We start from the raw sequence: 23138 nt of genomic DNA, 5'->3' as shown, positions 1-23138 counted from the left end.
TAAGTGCGGCTCACATTATGCTAATTATTTGGGAACCAAAATCATAAATTTATTCTAATGTTACTATGCCTCTAAATGGCTGCTACACATAAAAGATATTGAAAGTTAATGAAATAACAGTTCATTTGCACTTTGGTTGCCACACATACATATACATATATTCATAAACATTTTTAGTGAAGAAATTGGATGCATTGTTGTTCCTAGTGTTGCTAGCAGCAATAAGCTGCATTACAATTAACACATAACCAACTAGTGGTTTTCAAACTTGCAGTTTGAATTGCGTGCAAATCTAAACGTACCATAACTATGATATTGATGTCATGCACAGTGTCGTGCAAAACTAAAGTTTTTTCAAGCCTCCTGTGTACCAGGGGTCTGCAATAACGCTCAGAATGTACAACATAAAGTTTGCAGACTCTATAATCATAGCTTTTAGCATGTAATTCCTACATGTTTTTTCTTGTCTGCCTTTTTTGAATATACAGATACAAGTTTTAGCAGCATTCACTCTACAAAACCTATCTGAGAATCTCTGTCACAGAACCACTAAGGTTTAAAACCAAAACCAAAAATATAACCATTAAACCTCTATGCTGGTTATTTTACTGTCAGAAACTGTAAATCATTATACTGCACTCCGGGGCTAAAAGAACAGCTCAGCAAAATTACGAAATAATCAGGAGCAAAATTGAAAGCCTTGACAAAAATAGAAATTATTGTAAATGGTGTTAAGTGCACTGCAAAAAGATGCAAATGACATCTGGATTACAGATATGCAAATTTGCCCTGATGATTTTGCAGAAAAAACAGCTTTTCTCTCTCGTTTATAATGAGCATTTCCAGGCTGGACAATGACATTTAAATCTGATGAGTCTGAATTATGAGAACAGCAGTACAAGAGACTCAGCTAAAAAGACAGTGAAGTACTTAAACAACAACAACAGACAATATCTATTTAAACAATATAGCTGCAACATGCAAATAGGAAATAATTAATAGTAACCCTAATCATAAAAATCCCAATCTCAGTCCTGCTGGTCTGTAGTTTCTTCATAAAGTCATCCAATGCAAAACATAGTAAGACTCCTCAATAGAAAATAAGCCAACTACTTTACAATTTTAATATATTCTTTGGTAATGACACATGATCAATATTAAACACCCAGAGTGCTCAAACATGAAATGCCTTGGCATTATTATTCTGCGTGATTACTCGCTGAACAGCCAAAACATTGACATCACAGACAGATTAAGTGGGAAACACAGATCATCTCATTACAATGGCTGTCAGGAGGTTTTGTGAAGGTTAGTGCTGAAGCCGGATCAACACAGGAGAAGCTCAGGAGGCTTTAGATGTTTCTCACAACAGCCCCTTACTTGGCTGAAGAAAATAGGGCAAAAACAGGAAGGATCGTCAGGAATGCGAAAGTGGAAAAATAAATCTGTGTTGCTGCAGGTTAGTCTCAGTAAGACGTTTATAAGCACATTTCTCCCTCTTTAAAAGCACTAAATGTCAAATCAAACTGTAGGATTTTGAAAATTTCTATAACTTACAAAATCATATTGAATAGATTCAGAGAGAACAGAAATCTTCTAAAAAGAGGAAAGAAAGGTAGGTTACTTATTGTACTCTCCAAGAGGTGAAACAATCCAAAAGCTATTCTAAACTCATTTAAGTTATTGCAACACATATTGCTAATTCTGATTCACGCCTACCAGCCTAATTTGTATCTTCCTTTTCCTTCAGAAAGTCTTTTATTCTTTGTGGCATAAATTCAACAAGTTTTATCCATACTAACTGGTGCAAATGAGCTGTTTCTAAAACCTCCCAATTTTAAGTCACAATCAACTGGCACTGGGCCGTTACCAAGCAACGCCAGCTGAGCTCAGCCCATCATCTAGCAACCCAAGCAGAGGTCAAACACATTTAGTCAGCTGGTTTTACTGCTGTATGCACTGTGAAATGGCTGCAGGAAAAGACAACTGTTTTGTTATTGACTTACCACTGAGAAACGACATGTTCAGTTTCAAAAGTGGTTGTATAATTGCGCATCTGTTTTGCAGCCATTTTCACATGTGAGTGTAAATGTTGAGTTGAGGGGTGTGATCAGCAACAGCTTATCTGGACAAGAGGCCATGAAACAGCTCATTATGATAAGATATCAAAGTAGGCAGAACTGCCCAGACTAAAATCTCGTTATCTAAGACTGACTTTGTTAATTTGTTCAAGGAAGCATGGTAGGCCACCAATAAGCAATATTTGTCATTATAAGACCAAATGTGTGCAACAAATATTAGCTTTAATGTTTATGACAAATCCTGTCCCTCCAATCTCAATGTTGGGGCTAAAATTGAGTCTCAAGGGGCACAAACTCATTCTTATAATCTGATTTGCCCATTTTGATAAATTGCAAGATGTGTTTATTGTTCATAACTAACTGGAGTGGCATCTGGTGTTGTTTTGTGCTCATCTGCTACAAGGTTTAACTTGTTCTACATTCACACCTTGGTTGTACTACGTCATTGTAGGAGCTTCTGCTGCCTTTTTGTAATCTCAGTCTCATTTTCCTCTCTGGAGATTTTCTCTTTTTCAGCCAAATCTTTGTGAAGCAATGTCAAAGTGTTTCTCCCCTTGAAAAGCCATCAATGAAGACCTGTATCTGAAGTGGACGACAGAGCAATGGACATAGATGGTGTATTAAACTGATAAAACAAACAAAAAAAGACTCTTTCTTCTACGTGGCTGTTTGTACTGATATAGAAGAAGGATTTGTGAAGAACTCTGCCCAGGCAACAGATCTTCAGAAAGGAGAAAAATATTTTAAAGCTGTATTCTGAAAGAAACAGAAGAACAAAGAAAGACTTATTGTTGGGTGATGTGTGTAGTAGTGCTTCAGAAACTTGAAAGGATGTTCTCCAAACATCACATCCTGCTGCACTTCAAATCCAACAACAGTCTCAGACAAAAAAGTTATTCACTCCAAGGATAAAAAACCCAAACACATGTTGAACAAAGTGGTTCATGCCGTTCAGCTCAGTCAGAAGTCCTCACATCTTTATATGGGAGAAACTAAACTCTTCGCTGGCCCTCCAGACAAAGATCAGCTGTCCACTTATCTTTTGAAAGATTAGGGTGTTTTTTAAGGACGGGAACACATATCTTGGATAGAGTAAATAAATAAGACAAAGATAAAAAAAAACAAAAAGAGCAATTGATGTCTGGTTGAATGAATCAAACTTAGTGTTCCTACTTAGTAGTAGAGGTCATTCAAGATGTTTTGTTCAATTCAATTCAGCTGATTTATACAGCGCTTAGTCACAGCCCATCATTTCTGGGCGCTTTCCTAAAGAAAGTCAACTCAGTTCAATACATTCCAATTAGTCCTAGTTATAAAAACAATGCATTAAGCTCAGGTTGTGTAAAGTTTTCTATTTAAGGAAATCGAGCAGACTGCATCGAGTCACTCACTTACATGCTGGACAAGCATGTTAGCGACAGTAGAAAATTGCTTGCGTTATGTTGCTGACTTTGAATACTTTTTATGTTAAAGAAAAGTAAGAAGTTAATCACAACAGTGGCTCCTCTAGTGACTTCAACATATGCCTGGCACAATTTTCAGAGTTTTGTTCCTAAGCGTTGTACATGAGTATTTTCCTGCTATTTCACAATGCAGTACTTTGTGTTGGTGTGCAACATAAGTTCCCCGATAAAATACACTTAAGTCTGGGGTTGGACCATGATGTAAGGAATGATAGCTTTTGCAAGGCACTGTAAGCTGACAGGCTTGTGAGGAGACAAATGTGAAGTATTTTAAAGGCAACCTTTACAATAATCATCTGACTGCAAAGTTTTCATGTTTTCAAAATTTTACTTATGCTGCAAAAATTTCTGACACGGTATGATCCAAGGGAAGAAGTCCCAGAGTTCAGTTGTTTCCTGGACCTCAAGGTTAAATTTTGTGCTTGTTTTCCTGAAAAAAAGTTATTTCAAAGAAATATCACCAGAACATTTGAAAGACAATTTGAAAGGCAAGCAGAAAACTGATGTCAGCAAAGCAGTTCTGCAGGAATATCCTAGACTTCTTCTGGTTCACACAAAAAGAATGAATTAGAAATATTACCAAGCAGAATCCAAGTATAAAAGAAAACTGAGATGCTGTCAGCAGAGTTTACACACCATGTTTCTTTTTTTCCCCTTGAGCAAATAAATTTACATGTCTTTGCATAAAAGAGAAAACTCCCTAGCGTGTGGACTTGTATGGATTGTATTCTTGGAAAATACCTCTTCTTGTGGTCAACCTGCAACACTAAAACAACTAATAAAATAACGTTACGACTTGTCTCCGGGGTAAATGTGATAATGACAACTGTGTCTCATGGATGGGCCTGAGAATGGTAGAGAAAATCCTCATTTCACTGAAACTGCAGAAATAGAGGGAAAGTGGAGGCAGTGACACTGTCCTATTTATGTTAGTGTGCAGGTGGGAGGTGAATGACTGAGAGCTTTTAATGCATTTTATCTGAGCCAAAGTGGAAAATGAGATGGAGTGGACAGGATGCTTGAAAAATACTTCTTAAAAATCACAGGCCTGTAGTGAAGCGTGATTTTACAATTCTGCTTAACCATGAGATTAAAAAAAAAAAAAACGTTTTTGATTTTCTTAGAAAATACAAGTTTCTACTTTTTACAGAATAATAAATGTTTAAGCATTTAATTCTGATCTCAGCTGATCAGACCATTTTCTTCCACATATTTGCTGTTTTGTGGCAAACGAGAAAAGGAATGTCTTTTCTATCCTTTTAATACTGTTTTTTTTTCTTTACCATTTGTCTATAGTTGAAGGATTTGTGCAGTGCACCACTAGATGTGGACCTGTCAACCAATTGTCCTTCTGTATGCCCAACTACTGTCACAGTATAACAAACTTGAAATATTTCACACAACTTTGTTCAAAAACAGAGATAAAATCATATTGTGACTCTAATTGAAATAACCTCTGATTTATTCATTTTACAGATAATTTTTACTATAAAATCAATGAAACCTCACACAGCAGCATGTGTTTCACTCCATTATGGAATCAGATTTAGCTCTGGAAGGACAGGATGTTGAATCAAACCCCTGAACCACCCACACAGATGAAACATCTTTAGAAACCAGCGGGCAAAAGAAGCACATCCTGTACACAGCTATGCTTTTCAGTGTTCTGGGTGACATTCAGAAGGTGCATAAACCACTCGGGGCAAGTAATTTCCTGTGTTTACACTTACATTTAAAGGTGACATGTGCTGCATTGTCCCTCAATAAATCACTGTCAAAAGAAGCCAATATGTTGTTCCAGAGCTTTTTTTTTTCTACCCCTACTCATAACGTTTGTCTAGCAGCTTGAAATTTACAGTAACAGGACAGGTTTTTGACTCAGGAGCTTCTGGTACAATGCTTATATTTCTGTACTTGTCAAGTTGAAGTTAAAGTTACTGCAGAGAAGTCCAAATAACAGTCAAAAAACCATCTCTTGCAATGCAAACAAAAATTAAACCATTGGGATTCAGCAGAAGCTGGAGAGCATGACGGTTATTCCTGAGTCAGACAGGAAGGAAATGTCTTGGGATATAATGGTTAGTTGTTCAATGAAAGCTCTCTATGGCTCGTTGAAGAAGTTTTTTTTTACACAATTGTTTGTCTTAAAAATACATCTGAGTCATCACCATCGTTGTTCATTCCTTTGAGGTTGTCTTCAAACAAGTAGCTACAAACAAAGAAACACTGGAGGCGTCTAAGACCGACTGGAACAATGAATATTTCATGTCTTCATTTTGCCCAGTGCTTCTGCAGGAACCAGTTTATAAATCACTGATAGCTCTGTTTTCACTTTGATGTCCTCTATTACAAGTCTTAACTCATAATGGAGGTCAATATACTGTATGTCTGTTCAAGTTACTTCCCTCTTGGGATTTGTGTCAGGTATTTTCATGCATCTGCACACAAAAAATTAGAACATGCTTTGGGAGCCCAGTTTTACTGATGTTTACATAAAGTCTGCTTTCAAAGGAGAGAAGACTTTGACAATAACAAGCAAAAACAAAACAACCTCAGAGAGAGATACATTTTTTGTTACAAATTGATTTGGAGAGTTTTGTTGGTGCAAAAGGGGAGAAAACAATTCAGGCTGAGCACCAGATGTAATACTGATGTAATTTAAATGTAATGACAATGTACATGTTTGTTAGAAACATTTCATTTAACTACTACAAAATCCAGAGGAATCTGCTTTTGATTTGGCCCCACCTTGACCAACATTCAGCTCAGCTACCTGGTAGGAATCAAAGTTTTTTCCAAACAGTTACAGAGTTATTAGTTATGTATATGTTTCATTGTTGTTTGGCATAAATAAATTAGATGGAAAGTGTAAATTAATGAGCATCAGAGGTGCTAGAGGGCAGTTTTAAAAATAGCCAAGATGAAAACAATGCGGTGGTTCTCTGTTACATAGAAGGTAAGAAATTAAGCCGTTTCTCCTAACTTTGATCTATTGCCTCGAGTTGGGGATTAAAATGTGGGGGAACCAGTGCCAGTGATGTGCTGCAGTCAATATTTTAGATATTTCCATCCCTTCACACACATTCTGTTTGAGAAATCTACTTAAGCTGTAAAGGACGAATATCAGGGATATTTATTATTAAGCTACTGTATCATAGGCAGTAAGATAAATCATTCTATCTCGAATGCAATGTATTTTACTCTGAGTTTGTGATAGAAACAAATAAAGTACGATGTAACTGTGAAGTGGCAGAACAAGACTCCACAACTTTTAATATTTGTCAACAAAGAAAAATCTAAAAAGATACAGCAGGATTTTTATCGATTTGTAAATCGATAAAAAATATTCATTTTGGAAAGTAGCACAAACTAAGTCAGATTAGATGGAGAGCATCAATTCTTAAGTCTTTCCAGACAAAGTCCATTTTCAGATTGTCGAATGAGCTATTCTCTGTGAATTGTGTAAAGGTGACCTATTATGCTTCCTTGAATAGGCTAGGATAGGTTTATGGGTTAAAACATGTCCATTAAATTTTTTTTTACACAAAATCATTCTTAGATAATGAGATGTTACTGGGCTCATTTCAGTATGAGCTGTTTTAGGTGCCTCTTGTCACTTTAAATCCAAAATAGCTGCTGCTGGTCACGCCTCATACTCAACAGTTACAGTAGTAATTATACAACTGTACATATTTGAAAAGCAGAAGTAGAACCTCCTGCACAACCAACAAAATGCAGCAAGCGGTTTCTGACTGGTAAGTCAACAACAAAACACTTGTCTTTTCCAGTAGCCATTGTAAAGTTGACCAAGTGAGCTGGAATCAGCTGGGGTTGCTAGGTAACGGTGCAGTGCCCATTGAATGTGAGGTTTTTGAAACGGCTCATTTTCCAAACACCAAAAAAAAAAAACTAACAACAGATGGGTTGTTTTTAGAAGCAGTAGAAACTCAAATGGCAGCATTAAATGTGAATTTTTCCTGATAGTCCCCTTTTAAGCTCATTCCTGACTGATCTGGTGTATTGCTTGAACTTCATGATCCTTTCTGTACACTAATGTTCTCTAAAAATCCTCTGAGGCCTTCACAGACCTTTTTATTTGCAAAATCCACATGTAATTTTCATTAAGCTTCAAAATGGTCTGATTTATGTTGATCCATCACATAAAATCCCAAATGAATTATAAGAGAGAGAGTTCACAATTGAATTAGCAGAATCCAGGATTTTTAGTAGAATGTAAAAATAAAGTACGAGCTCACAACACACTAAACATATACATGTGGAGTGACAGATTTAAACACACTCTTTCTCATTGACAGGGGAGCCAAACAATACAGAGGAGTTGATTAGGGCTGTAGAGAAAAGGACAGTCGGCTCCAGCTGCCTCTCTCAATTCATTGTCATTAGCAGTGGAACACCAAGCCCTTTTCAAACTCATTAGTTGATAAAACAACCCTCTGATTTCCCATTAAAAAACCCATTGGTCCTCCCTCCCTCCTCTCCCCACCTCACCCTTACATTCCCACACCCTCAAATCCTCCCCTGACACTGGAAAATAAACAAGCAGCTCTCATCCATCCCATGTAACAAGAGCTCTGTCACATATAAACTGTACACACAAATTTCTGAGCTGCAGATTCGAACCGACTACCTGATTTCTGTAATATTTGCATTTCAGGATTTAGTTTCTACTTTTACTTTAAGCTATGTGCCCTCTTGGGAATTTTGGGCTGATGGGAGCTATTAGTGGGCTGAAATAGGAAAGTAATTGTGCGTCACGCAGTCGGGATGTGACTGAGTTTCTAATGCACTCTTCTTTTTTTAAGTAATCACCTAATATTTTGATTAAAGAGAAGTGAAATCTTATCTTGTTTCCTGGCAGAATAACAATTTATTTAAATTTTGACAAAAGGAAATACATATTTGTGCTTTGAGCAGTTGAACAGCTTTGTTTATATACATTTTAATACACTGTTTTACATACATACATACATAATCTACTGATCACATACTTTAAATCGAATTATCATCACTTACTGAATATTCATAAATATCAAAGTCCCCATCACCCATATACCAATGTGATAATCTAAAGTTGTAAAAAAATTTTCCTTTAACTTTTAATTGTCAAAAACATTCATTTAAAGCTGCGTAGTGTCAAAATTCAAGTCAGCATCTCTCATTCAGCCAGGATCAACTTTTCTAAATTCTTGAACCATCATTTGAAATAAAACCCACAGCTGTTAGCGCCATTTTGATTGATCCAAGCGACTCGAACAAACACACGTACGAGAAGGTGACCGGTAACACCAGCGAGAAGCCACTCCTTCCTTTTCACGTCTGAGATCCTGAAGACGCACCTGAGCACAAAGTTTTTGTCATTTTTAGTTCTGGCTTTGAGAAGCCGTGATGCCTTCTTCATACTTCTTTTTTTTTTTTTTTTTACTCACTGTAATGGGTCAAACAGGCAGTTTTGGTTCTGAGAAAAAAACATTAACATAATGTCAGCAGAAAGCGTTTTACAAGTTTGCATGGATGTCCTCGTGTCGCAGCACTTTGTAGGTGACCCAGTAGAAGATGTTGAATATGAGAAAGCTCAAGGGAAAGACGGCTCTGGATATGGTGTCGATCCGTTTGGCCCGGTCAACGAAACGCTTGTGAAGGACTTCACCGTCGTATATAGTGACTGGGGGCAAACGGGAGAACACCGTGGGCCCTTCCACGGCGGTCCCGTCTTTGGCTTGCAGGTAGTGACCGAGTCCATAACCACGGAAGTAAAATCCTCGGCTCTCCCGCATGAGTTCCTCCTCCTGTCAGAGCACAAACAGGAGAAAAAGCATTTTTAGTGGTTTTTCTCTCCGTATTTTTAACTCAGGGGATTACCAGATGTACCTGGAGACAAGTTGCTCAAAACTGTAGCAGTAAAAATTGGTGTGAAGGCATTTTCTGTAAATAATAATAATTAAAAAAAAACACTCTGAAAAGTGACAAATATAAACAGTTTAGCAATTCAAATGTGCAAAATAAAAACACAGATGCCACACAGCAATTTTAAAGTTGCTGAACGAGAGTAGACAGTATTGTTGCAAAGGAAGCTAACAAAAAATAAAGGTTGCTTTCTTCAACCATTGCTTATGTTTGAATTGACCATGTCTGGCTTCGTCCTGTGCAGAATTATGGTGCGTTCACACCAAACAAGATTTCCGTGTCTAGCTTACATTCAAAGTCTATGTGGAGGTACGTCGCGGTGCATTTCTTGCATCTAGCACGGTGCAATTTTAAAGTGTTTGGAGTATTTTGAGCGTTTGATGCGTCAAGCACATCCGACAAATAGGCCGGCAATAGAAACAGCGGCTAGAGCGATTTTTACACATCTTACGTGCCCTCTTACGTGACCTCAATATAGACTTTGAATGTAAATCAGGCGTGCGAAACACTAGGTGTTGAGCAAAATGTCAAGTGGACTTGAAGCTTTGGACACGATTTTGCATTTGGTGTGAATGCACCGTTATAAAGCATGTCTAACATCAATGATGTAAAAGTCAGATAAAATGTGACATGACCGTTCTGACTGCAAATACTTTGAAAACTATCGAGTGCCACATATGGGAGTGGCACAGATCGGATTTTTGGAGGTGAAAGGATCAGAATTGGGCCGTTGAGATTGACATAAAAAAGTCGGATATGGATCGCATTTGCCTGCTGTGTGAACAAAGCCTTAGATCAGTCAAAGTTTACTTTAAATGACAGAGTGGTCTTTGCAGTGGTAATCTCCCAATTCTACAGCAGAAGTTCACTTGATAAGACTGGGTCCATTTAGTCAAACATTTTTTTTATTTTGAGTTCAGTTTGACCAGCTAATCTGTGGCATCTTCTTATTTCAGCACATCTATTTTATTGGATTTGTTCGGTTTTGTAATTAAGTGTATTAATTGATGGTCTGTTTTTAAACAACTTGTTTTTATACATGCTAGAGGAAAAAACTGACAACAAAAACATTGCCAAATGAGTTTGAGACCCTAAACTTTAATTAGAAACGCAATATTCAAAGCTCATCTTCCTCAATATCCCGTGCAGATGTTTACAAAGTCTTCTAATGACTGATCTTATAAATGTTTTAGAAAGCACAAGGCAATGATTCCACTTTTGCTTTCATGCTTTTTAAAAATAAAGACAGATATTTTTACAGTGAACGAAACATTGTTTCTGCCCTTTGAAGTGAATATTTATAGACACGCAGCTTAACTCTGACAGCCTCTCTGACACTTGCGGAGATCCAGTTTAACGGGAGGAAGTGAAGATGTGTGATCTAAATTGGATGATTAGCAGTCAGTGTGAAGACCTCTGAAAGCTTTGATCCGACCGTTTCAACTCTTCATTTCTCTCTCACCAACACTGACAGCTGCCAAATTCAGGACGTACTCGGAACAGAGACACTGAAAGCTCCCGTCAGATATTATGCTACTAATGTGTATGAAAACTGACTCTACTCTATTTAAAGAGATACATTTGTCTTTAAGTCAATTTCCCTATAACTGACCACTCCGAGCTCTAGAGTTTAGACAAATCTGCTAATTTAACTTCATATAGAGTTCATTCTATCACAGTAGAGTAGTTATGAATTACTTTATAGTTACTGTATGAAATCCAAAAGACAAATTGCACCACGCAGCCAAGCTATAGGGAGTTGTTGCTCCTCTAGCACAGCTTAATTATTCCTCCTACTCTTTCTTAAATGATACAGTATGTCATGTGCTAGGATCTAAGAGTACAGTCCTCCAAAGATAATTATTGCTCGTAATCTGAGCTCCGTTCTCACAGCAGCAACAACACCAACATATTTTCCTCTCTGGGAACCAGATGCTATTTCTTTCCTGAACATATTAATGCACATAAGTATTGGGAAAGTGCAGATGGCACCTTTAGGCTCCTGGAAATTACGCTGAAGGATAAAACAGACTTTTCCCCCAATATCCTGGTTGATTTCTTTTGCAGCTTTTGTTATGTCACACAGGGAAGAAGTGTTCTTAGGGCCGACATGATTAATCAAATTAATCATGATTAATTGATTATTGGAATAATTTAGTGATCAATTAATCATTCCCTGGAGTTTACAAACTTAGCAAATGACCATTTGTTGAAAGAACAACACAGTCAGAGCAGTAATTAAACTTAAACGGTACACAAATTGTTGTGATCTGTGTTTTTCTGTGTTTTCGGTGTCCTTGAGTCTCTTCGTTGTCTTGTCTCCCCTCAATTACTCCCAGGTGTTTCTCATTCCCTGATTACCTCCTGTGTATTTAGTGTTACCTGTGTGTCTGTGTCTTTGTCTACCAGCAGTCAGTCGTGTGTTTTTCCATTCATGTCCATTCATGTAGCTAGTGCTACCTGTGTTGAGCCCTGTTTTCCGCTCTGCAGTGCTGCCTGGTTTTTGGACTTTTGTTGGATTCTCATGATTAAATATCATAATTTTTCACTACAACCTGGTTCCACCGTGTCTGCCTCACCACCTCACACCGCACCTTATGACACAAATTGCATTTAAAATGAAAAACTTTCTTTATTTGTAAATATGTTCAACTCAGAACTCTTCAAGTGGCATTTTTAGCTTCACCTGGTTCAGATTCTGTAATAAAATAAAAACAAAAACTCCTTTCTGCCACCCATTTATTAATTAAAATAAATAATCAACCAGTCAGTAGACAGTGTTTTGATGCATCATTGGCAACAAATGATCAAGCGTACACTAAAATTATGTTATTCCATTAGAGGAATAAATGAAATAATGTTTCTTATTTAAAATAAGAATTAAATTATTTGCATGTTTTAATGCATTTAAAATATTTTGTAAGCCACTTCAGTGGTTCAATGAAAAATCTACCAAATTGGCCAATTTTTATCAGAATAATCAATAGAGTAATCAATTACTAAAATAATAGTTGCAGTCCTGATGTTTAAATTATTGTTATAAAATGTATCTGTGGGTTTGCCTTTATTTAATTCAGATGTTGTGAATTAACCTATTATGAGCTTCCAAAGCCATGACATCATCATCAATGTAAAGTATCTAACACTACTATAATATATTGTAGTGTTATAATTGGGTGATTTTCTGAATTCGGTACATTTTGGGCTCTCAGGTTACTTAAAAATATACCACAAAAAATTGTGTTTTTGAACATTGCATCTATTGAAAGACTCTTTGAACCTCCAAGAAAATGTGTTTCCCCACTTTATGCATAAAATCCCAAACAGTATTACAAATTTCTTTGTTACTTGGGTTGCTTTAAATTCAACCCCATAACGGGACAATTTGATTCCTTTATGAGTATAACTCCATAACATGATTAAACAAGTTCTTCCAGTTCCTATGTAATCACCTGTCCCTTGATTACAATAACTAATTGTAAGTATATTTTGTTTGATTCTGAATCATAATAATTAGACTGACAAGTAGAATATGGCAACTTGATGTAAAAGCGCTTTTCATAGGTCATAAAAATACACTTTTAAATAAACATTAAATCAGGCTTTTTTATGTTTTTGAATCATTCTTTCAACTTTACATATAGTCCAAAAAATCTTTATTTAATATTTGCTATTATAAAAAAATCATAACAATGTATCAAGTAACGGGTTTGAACATGCCGACTGACTTAACAACAGTTATTTTATTTAGGTTAAAGTATACCTAAAAATTGTTAGATTAGCAGAAATAACTTGCAGTTACTGGCTATTTTTATTTGTTTTATATTCATTGAAAAATGAACATGGTCAGTGGGGACATGCACCTTTGGCTGACTTCTACTCTTCAACAACCCATAAAATTTTTCAAATATATTTGCATGTTACATTATCAAGACACATGGATATTTCCATTTCTTGATTTTCTCAGAAAATGTGGTTTGTATTATATGAAAACCTTTGAGATAAAACTGAGACACAAAATGCACCAAATTCAGAGAATGACCCAATTACTTTCCATAAAGCTTCAGGAATACAGTACTAATTTAAGCTTTCTATGTTTTCAGTATAGAGATAACACAAAAACAGCAAACGAGCAAGAGAAACAGCTGTCTCAGTTAATGCTACAATTCTTTGAAAGGTTTAAGAAAAATAAGAAAGAGAGCAAGAAGAAGTCTAACCTATTTTAAGAAGAAACACAACAGGGACAATAAGGGGAAGAAATTTGAGGTTAGTAAAATACAGATATGCAGGATCAGAAGGTGAGCAGCAAAGGGTTCATGAAAATGGACGTGGGTTTGGTTGTGAGAAATACGGCAGGGGAAATTCACGTTTGAGGTAAAACTTTCACAACACAATCAATTTGGGTGGCTGGGAGGCACGGACAGAAATTGGGTTGGAAGGTCAGGGTTGACACGGGCTTCATTCGTTTTTTTTTACCCTTGCACAGGCGCTGCAATGCTGACTCAGATTTCTGTAGGCTGAGTTGTTACCAGGAATGTCATTGGGTTTCCGCAAAGACTCAACGCTTGCAGCCCTACTGCCAGTCGCCTTCATCGAAAAAGAAAATAAAAACATAAGAGGGGGGGAAACGTTACCGCTTTGACTTGAACTTTAATTTAGTTATTCAGTTTAAGTGGCGTCTGGTTTGCAAATTTTAACTCACAACAGCAGATACAAAAAAGGCGATGATTCAGTGTAATATCTGAGGCCTTGTACACACTTAACCAGGTTTTTATAAGTACTAATATTTCCGCCACATTGTTAAAAAAATATATTGAATTTTCATCCACATGAACCTGCACAAATCTGGGATCTGGGTGTTGTTTTAAACATGCCAAACCCACAGGGGGCAGTGTAGAGCAATGCTAAAACCTATGTCAGCCAATCAGATTGCTAAATATTTGATTTATTTCTAAAGAACAAGGCAAGACAGAATCTTTAGTTAACCCTATGTTTGTCTGGTTTTGTACTCTCCACTTAATTCACAACTTCTCTCGAGTATAACTAATCGGGTCACGTGTCGATACCTCTCAGATGGATAGTTTGTGACCTCAAATGTCTCTGGGGGAGTAATTGTGCTACTGATGTCAACATCAAACATCTTTTTCCCTGAAAGACCACTACTTTCTCTCCTTTGTATTGATGGTGGATGGCAGACTGCCCAGTAAACTCTTCTACATTTACAGAGAACACGTCTGAGGCTGCCCACTCTCGAAGGCATTTAATGGGATTGTCAAGATGTCTTGTCTATGGAAAAATAAGTGTTTGTTACTTATCTGTCTTTAAGCTGGATCCACTATGGTAGGCGTATTGTTGTGTGAAAAATGAGGCCTTACTCAAAACTAAAACATTTAATGGAAATGTTACAACAAAACACCTAATATCTACAACTGCAGCTACTTGGTGTTTCAACATTTAAAGCATAAACTAAGAGCATGAAGAAACTAATCTAATTAAAAAGCTAGACAAATAAAACAGGATGAAAGTAACACAACAACAATGCAAAAGTGGGGAAGAAAGATGATGAAAATATACTCAAATCTTAAGTTGCACCAAATTTATAAAGTGGTAACAGATGCACCAATTGGAGATTTATGGCTGAGTTGTACTTTTTTCTTTTACATTGAACCACTAATTGATTTAAATCAATTTTCAAACCATTCTAAAAACAGTTTTTTAATCTTTTGTGGCCATTAAGTGACGAATGCTACAAATGAGTGTAAACCTTTAAAACAGGGTTCTTCTACAAAAGTCTGACATTAAATACCGCAAATAAGATACTAACGGCTTATGAATATTCAATATTTAAATGTATAAAGCTGTGTAGTGGAACCACTGCATCCCAGTTTCTAGTCATGGAAAGGTTGTTTCTCTGTTTCAAATGGCGTGACAAAAATAAAGATTCTCGAAGCTCCTCACAGGTCAGTGCTCAACATGAAAATGAGCCGCGCTGAGATGAGCAGATCTTCCTCATGTAATATGACAGCCAGCTGTAGCGTGTTGATGTTGTCAGGTCCAGGATACATAGCATGCCACAATAACAAGAGGCATAAGTCAACTTTATAGGAGCTGACAAGGTGTTGTCCTGCTGAATGTGTGTGGTTTATCTTGTGCCTACTTTTTAGGAATCAGCTGCATCTGGTGATGGCTTGAATGTTTTATTTCCTGGAGACATCCTTCAGCTGTCTGTGTTCCTGCACAATTTACACTTACTATTCTCTGCTGCCGTTGCTTTTTCCTCAGCCTGATGAACTCCTTGTGTTGCCTCGAGACAAAGTTGACGGCTGCATACTCCAGCAAGGCGGCGAACACAAACAGAAGGCACACTGCCATCCATATGTCAATGGCCTTCACATAGGACACCTGAGAACAGGAAACACGACAGGGTAATCAAGAGCCAATCAATAAGGCTGCAGGAAAATTTGTGGGTGGTTCACAGTCCACCCGTTTTTCAGCTGTGGGTTGCACCGAATCTCATGTCTGGGATGACCTAGAATTGAAATGAGTCAGTGAGTTGTGGGCAGCTGAAACGTAGCGATCAGACAGGTCACGGCCAAGACTCGGGGAGTGCCCCAGCTGTGTCATTCATAAAAGACGACATGCCAAAGCACATCAGTAATACTGGAGCAATGCATAGAGGCTTCACTTAATTAGGCAGCAATTTACTGGCTGTTAAAGAAGCAAGCACTGGAACAGAGAAAAAGGAAATTCTGCATCCATTGTGATTTTCTGTCATCATCTCTTAACAGGATCTAAATCATGCAAAATTATGACTAAATCCTTCAAAGTTTGTCACGCCAAAGTAAATCTTTCTCTGAATGATTTAACAACATACTTTTGTTTCTTAAATCAAACGTACAGCTATTTTTACAAGTATGTAGCTGAGATTAAGTTTCTGCTGATTTCTCTCTGAGCTGTTTCTGGTATAATCAGGAAATAATAGAGCCAAACCAAACGCTACACCAAATAGATTAACTTGCTTTAAGATACAGTCACAACCAGTTAATCCGCTAATAGTGGAGCTAATTTTTCATTTTGTTTCGAGTTGTGCTGCTTTTGTCTGCATTACTGTGATTCCATCCAAGTTTGTCTTGATATCTCAGGCTACTTTCATGTATTTTAACCAGAAACCAGTAGAAATATAGCCAGTCTTGCAGGCTTACCTTCGGCAGAGAAGCTCTAGAACCAGAGCTCTGTGTGGTCATCGTCAGCACTGTGGTGATACCCAGACCAACTCTGGCTGGCGCAGCGTCCATGTTTATCCAAAAGGACACCCAGGACAGAATAACGATGAGGAGCGAAGGGATGTACATCTGGATCAAGTAGTAACCCATCTGCCGTTCTAGGTGGAACTTCACCTCAATGCAGGTGAATTTACCTGAGGGAACAGCATGAAATATTAAACTCAGACATATGGCTCTTCGTGCTTTTTTTTTTTGTTTTTTTTTTACACAAAGTACACTGAAGTTGTTGCTTGTAACATCAAAAAAGCTAAAAATGGTAAGCAAAATAAATCTCCTACAGTCAATGTAACCATATCAGTGCAGAATGTATTAAAGGAGATGCACACTAGGCTTTTACTGGGTCATTGCTTTTTTGAGACTTTAAGTGGAATTCATTCATTCACCTGTGTTGTAGTGCTTAGTGCAGTAACCCAAGTCCTTTTCTTCTTTCAGCACAAACTGTGGGAGTGTGAGATCATCAGCCACTTGAACAGGGTTGTCAGACAGCCACTCAAAGATCAGGTCATTCATGGTGTAACCGACTGTGAAAGAGGAAAATAGGACATAAAGCAGACACAGACGATATTCAGTCCAGAGAGAACTGTTTTTCTCTTTATGAGGAAATAAATATGTCCATGTTCTTAAGTAAGTGCACCTACTAAAACAACACAGCTCAACATTATCCATCCTTCTGACAGTACTGGTTATCTAACCAGACACAACTCAGTAAACAGAGAAGACAGACAAGAGAAGGGTTGCTGTCTTGCAGACTGTGTTGCCCCATGATTTTCCATTACCACTGGATTTTCCAAGGTCTGGAGAGGCAACTGGAAACCCTCTGACATTGAAAATTGAAGGTTTTTCACCAGGTTTGACCTTTAAGTCTGGTACCAATGATGGCCATATTAAAAGAAGAGATGGTTGCAATAACTACCGCTTTATCTGCATTTCTGACAGTTTATATCTCTTAATTAGCTGCAGAAATCCTCCCCAACCACCGTTAATGACCCTGCTGCTACATGGGCTGCATAGTTGCAGAGGTCCACTAATGAACATTTAATTCAGGTGTGTTGACCACCACTGTTCTAAGATTACAAAATAGGTTAAAGTGATCTCCAAGAAGAACTGCACTGATTTAGTGAGAAATGTAAGAGAACAAGTAGACTTAATATAAAAGTAGTTCCTGTGAAATATTTTTGAAATTGAGCTGTTAGCATGTCATGACCTTAATAAGAGTGACACACAATAATAATCTTCAGCCAGAAGACTCTTCAGATTTCCTTTAAAACTAACTGCTAAGTAAATTAGTGCTTCAGAATTTATCTGGAAGCATTAACCTAGGAGAAGCTAAGTGTGTTAAACATTGTCAAAATTAGCTAAAGTGCTAAATAAAATATTAAGATTTTTAAAGCTCATTAAAGATCTTAATATTACTTCCAATAAGAATAAATTTGTTGATAAATCAAACTACTCTAAACCAAAATTTGCCAGAAGCATGAATACTTTTCAGCTCAAATAGATAAATAATGTATTTACTACAACATACTAATTAACACTTCAATATTAAATTCAAGAAGTTCTTTCTAATTCATTTGTAAGAAATTTTAAGTCAGTTTTACGAATCAAAACAAAGATTCAGTAGAAATATGTAACATTTTGAGTATTTCATTATTTCTTAAATATAGTTTATGGAAAAAATGGAACCAACAAATGTAAATTTTCAAATTATATAGTTTTGCTTTAAGCTTTCACCTGAAATTTCACCTTGCATGTTTAAACAATAAAATAATTAATTTTGAGGTTCTTATGCAGAACACTGGCCAAAAAAAAAGTATCCTGCATTCTGCTAACAAACCGCAAAACGCAAGGATATGCGGTACTTGTTGATACGCATTTATTTACGATGTTATATGTTTTCAGAACTGTGCATTTTTGTTATGGCAAAAATACATGCAGCATGAAACACCGCAGACTTCCTTGAGCATCTGAACAATACTTACATCTACTGGGAACCTTCAGGGCCTGAGCTGCAAAGACATCAATTATTCAAGATGCTACATCCAACTCTGTACCTCACGTCTGAGAAACACTTCCACAAAAACACACTTATTTTGTTCTTGAGAAGAACTGTCATTCACACCTCCTCGCACAACAACCGAGGAGAATGCCAATGCCTTCCTAAAACAATACAACGGTCTGCTTTGCTTCTGTCAATTACAACCGGAAGGTTTGGCAAACATGACCGACTCACGTAGCAGACTAAAAGAAAGTCCTGAGCCAGAATGTCTGGGATAGTGAAGCGAGGTCCAGCCGTCGCATGCCGTCCACTTTCTTATGTTTAAAAGCCATTCATCAAGTGAAACGCTTCACAGCCACCGTCTCAGTCTCTCTTCTATCCTTTTCATCGATCATTGCAGATAGAAAGTAGGTTTAAGGTTACTGAACTCTAACAGCTCAAGGCAGGAGAATGTCTTATAAGCTGTGTATTTGGAGCTTTGATGTGTCAGAATAGGAAAAAATCCCATGCTTGGAGCTTTTTATATATCTATATAAGCCAGTGGCATGAAAAGGCCAAGAAGAAGATTGGCCTTGGCTTCCTGAAATCTGGATGATTACACCTTTTTTTCCCACTTGAACAGATGGTGTAGGCACATTTTCAGTAGTGACAGTAAAACCTATAATGTCCTCTCAATATTAGGCTCCAGCCAAGGTGATTGCACCCTTGGGTGGTATACTAGCACTTGTCAACACAAGGCCAAGTATTCTCACTGGGCCTTTAATCAGAAATGATTACCTCTCCTCTAATGGCAGCAGAAAGTGATACAGTAACTCAAACCAAAACACACTCACACACCTTTAAAATCCACAATGCTCCCTTTAGTTTATACACTTGGAGGACAAAATATCTCACCTTTTGTTTATTTACATTGTTAAGCTAGAGTATCATCAATTTATTTAAATGTTTCAAGCGTAAAAACATTCTCGCTCTATAACCACAAAGAGATATTGGTATATTCAGCACAATTCGGATTTTAGTTGAGATCAGCTTTAATTACTATAAAAATCTGACAAGAACTTGGAGTCATTAATATTAGGACTCAAATACCAGTTAATCAGTATATTTTTGCTACTCATTAACTAAAACCAAAGGAACAAAATTAATATAAGCAACTAAAGTAATACAAGAACTGATTCTAATCTATAAGTATTGATTAAAGAGAAACAACTGATCATTAGGAAAACGTCTCAGTTTTCCAGAACTAGAACAGCAGAACCCTTACAAAGACGAGTTGAGAAATGGATGAAATGGGAGTCAGACCAGAAAATTAGAGGCCTCTTATAAAAGAGTTTAATTTGACCAAGTCATAATGACAGCTATACAGGGTAAAGTTCACATCTGTTGTGCTATTTTTGTTTTGAATTGTTTGTCCTTGTGTTAATTACAGAAATAAATCACGTTGCTTATTGGAGACTGTGGAGGACAGTTCCACAAACACCGAAACAAATTGTTATTGGATCAGATAAAAATATAAAACACCACCAGCTCTCCTTATTTGTGGAACATCCTTCTGCAGAGATAACTTTATGACACGGGTTCTTTGTCAGTTTCACCCTTTGCTAAGCTTAAATTCCCTGTGATAAAGAACTAAATCACCTCTAGGCATTGCGGTGAGTCACATAATAATAAAAGGGACACTGAAATAAAGTTTTATTATTTATATCCTGGAAATTGGTTTCATAAGGGCAGATCTTATCTCTGCTAAAGGTACGGAGAGACTGAAAAGAGAGAATATCATTTATTCCATTTTATTCAGTGACCTTTGAAAATGTTTCAAATGTATAAATTATCCCACATTTAAGCATTCCAGTTGTATGTAAAATAGTATGAAAACATCATTAATCATTCATTTCTCCCTTGTCTAACCATGTTTGTAACAGTTCCAACTGTTTCAATCTTTTAAGTAACAAAAACATAAATAATTTTAATATATTAGCTATTTTCCTGCTGCCATTTGCTAAGTTATCAACATGTATTTGAATGGTGCGTTTTCTGATGTTTCCCATTTTGAAGAATGTCTGAAAGGAATGGGTTTGCGTGTCCCGCTATATTTTTAAACCAGAACTCAACTTCCTGTTCTTTGATTTTATAGGAACTGTAAAGAGTGTCAGATCTGTAAGTGTGGAGTTTGAAGTAGGAGACAAATATATCTTTTTTTGTAACACCAGGCCTGCTAAAAATAATATATATGCTCCTCTATCTCCTTCTTCATCTTATGGGATTTTAAGTGCCTAATCACAGAGGATTTTAGTAACTGCATACATTTACTTGAGTAACTTAAAAAAAAAAGAACTTCTAGTAATTTTTATAGGCTCTTACTTTTTAATTCTAACTGAACATATAGCTTAAAATAACTTTGAAGTAACACGACTCTTACTTTTGTAACAAGTTGACTGGTTCTTCTCACCCTTCATTGCATTGTTGACTTGAGTTAACCTCCATATTTACTTTCATTCTCTTTTTTTTATTCTGACTTTGCGTTAAAGTCTAAAATACTAAAGTTCATTACAAATTTTTGGTAGATATTTCTACTTAATCCATAAGGAACTTGCAAAATCTAAAAACAGGAAGGAAGGAAGAAAGAAAGGACACAAGTAACAAAAGAAAGACAAGCAAGTAAATCCAGAAGGGAAAACAAAGGAAAGAAAGATGACATATTACAAGGAAGGAAGGCATGAAAGACAAAAGTAAGAAATTACAGAATATAATAAGGAAGAAAAGAAACAAAGGAAAGAATTACAAAAAGAAGGAGGGATGCAAGATGGGAAGAAGAACAAAAGGTAAAAAAAAGGAAGTACACAAAGTAAAAACTTACAATGTAGAAAGAAAATGTGACAAGAAAGGAGGTACATCAGGAATGAAGGAAGAATACAAAGAAGCTATGGAGGAAAGAAGGACACAAGGAAGGAAATGGACAGGAAGATGGCAGAGAAAGAAGAAATGATACAGAGGAAGGAGGGGGGACAAACATTTAGACAATGGGACTAGTATTAAAGTCTGGAAACAAATATTTTTCCATACTGCATGGGACTCATGTAGCTAAAAACTCGGCTACTCTCCTTTTGGACAGATTTATTATGTGCATCATTCTTTAAGAAACAGTGAACCCCTTTAGACATGGTGCTTCTTTACAAGAATATGTGTAAATATTACCTTGAGCTTTTATTTTTGCAATCAATTTGTACTATGGTAACTTGTGAAACGAGGTACACTGGAACAACAACACTGTCATACAGAGTTAGTATTTATTGGATTACAGCCATGTAAAGCAAGGCAAAGGTTGGAACACCAAAGAGATAAAAAAAAAAGATGTAAGAGAATAAAGGAAGAGGAAGAAATGAAAACTCACAGCTTTCAAGCTGCATGGTGCAGGTCTGAATGTCCATTGGGAAATTTTTCAAGTCCATAGGGCAGGACAGGATTAGAGTCAACCTGAGACAGAAACAGATTGGAAAAAAAGATCGGGAGCCATAGGGAATATAAGAAGGCCTTAAAGAGAAATAATTCCAGACATAAGGAGACATAGTAAGATTACAGATTGAAATGACAGTCAATTTTATAAGCACAAATGTACTTTGCTTACCACTTTACAGAATGCAAATGTCTATAAAGTCTTAATAAAGAAAGGGCACAAGAGGTAAGCATCCCTCAATGACGGAAGATTGGAAAACATCTTGAGTTACCATTTGTTCAGTCATTGCGCCACAAAGTAAATGAGAAGTAATTGTTGTAGCCGTCCTGACCTCATTTGTTGTGCAGTTGAAGCTTTAAGGCTACAAGGATTCTCAGAGAGGAAAGACAGAGAAAACTATTTAGGAGTCTGTCTGAAGGAAAGCTGTGTAATTACCCGCTGTAATGCATTGCCCAGAGGCGAGACAAAAGCCTCCAGCAATAAACACACTCACATCCATCTGATAATGTGCTATGATGATACAATATCATTTCCTACAGAAGAAGAACAAACTACAAATACCCTACTGATTGAATTCTCACACATGGCTTAAATAGTGTCATGTATTTCAGGTTGATTTGATTCATAATTACCAAACGCAGCTAGGAAGCAAATCAGATACGTGACGGCTCAGTCGCTCGGTGGATTGGAAACGTTGATCTGAGTGATGCTGACACAAATGTTTCGTCTCTCTTCAGCCTTCAAATCAGTGCATTTGTGAGTGTCATTATTTCTAAACCCTAGATTATGCTTAAACCTGGTATACTTAAATTGAGAATGGCTCATTTAGGTAACATTAAGTAGTGGTTTATCCAGGAATAACCACCTGCTTTAAACTGAAAGATCTATTTACAGTGGGTTAGGGCCACGGTCCGAAGTGGCAAAATTTCCCATAGG

The 23138-nt window shown here is 36.8% G+C and overlaps 1 protein-coding gene across 1 annotated transcript in view; it reads right to left on the bottom strand.

Moving 5' to 3' along the window:
• Window positions 1-8968: 8968 nt before the first annotated feature.
• LOC102230847 (glycine receptor subunit alpha-4-like) overlaps window positions 8969-23138 on the bottom strand; it is a 66276-nt gene continuing 52106 nt past the window's right edge. Inside the window, exons 5-9 of the mRNA XM_023329108.1 lie at window positions 22140-22222; window positions 17136-17273; window positions 16672-16886; window positions 15722-15871; window positions 8969-9351 (exon numbers count right to left, since the gene is read on the bottom strand). Of these exons, the coding sequence (XP_023184876.1) occupies window positions 9061-9351; window positions 15722-15871; window positions 16672-16886; window positions 17136-17273; window positions 22140-22222 (877 nt within the window). The 3' untranslated portion in view covers window positions 8969-9060. The remainder of the gene's footprint in view (window positions 9352-15721; window positions 15872-16671; window positions 16887-17135; window positions 17274-22139; window positions 22223-23138) is intronic.

This window comes from Xiphophorus maculatus, chromosome 23 (genome assembly GCF_002775205.1).
Source record: "Xiphophorus maculatus strain JP 163 A chromosome 23, X_maculatus-5.0-male, whole genome shotgun sequence".
Lineage (NCBI taxonomy): Eukaryota > Metazoa > Chordata > Actinopteri > Cyprinodontiformes > Poeciliidae > Xiphophorus > Xiphophorus maculatus.
This window is presented reverse-complemented; position numbering and strand designations above follow the sequence as displayed.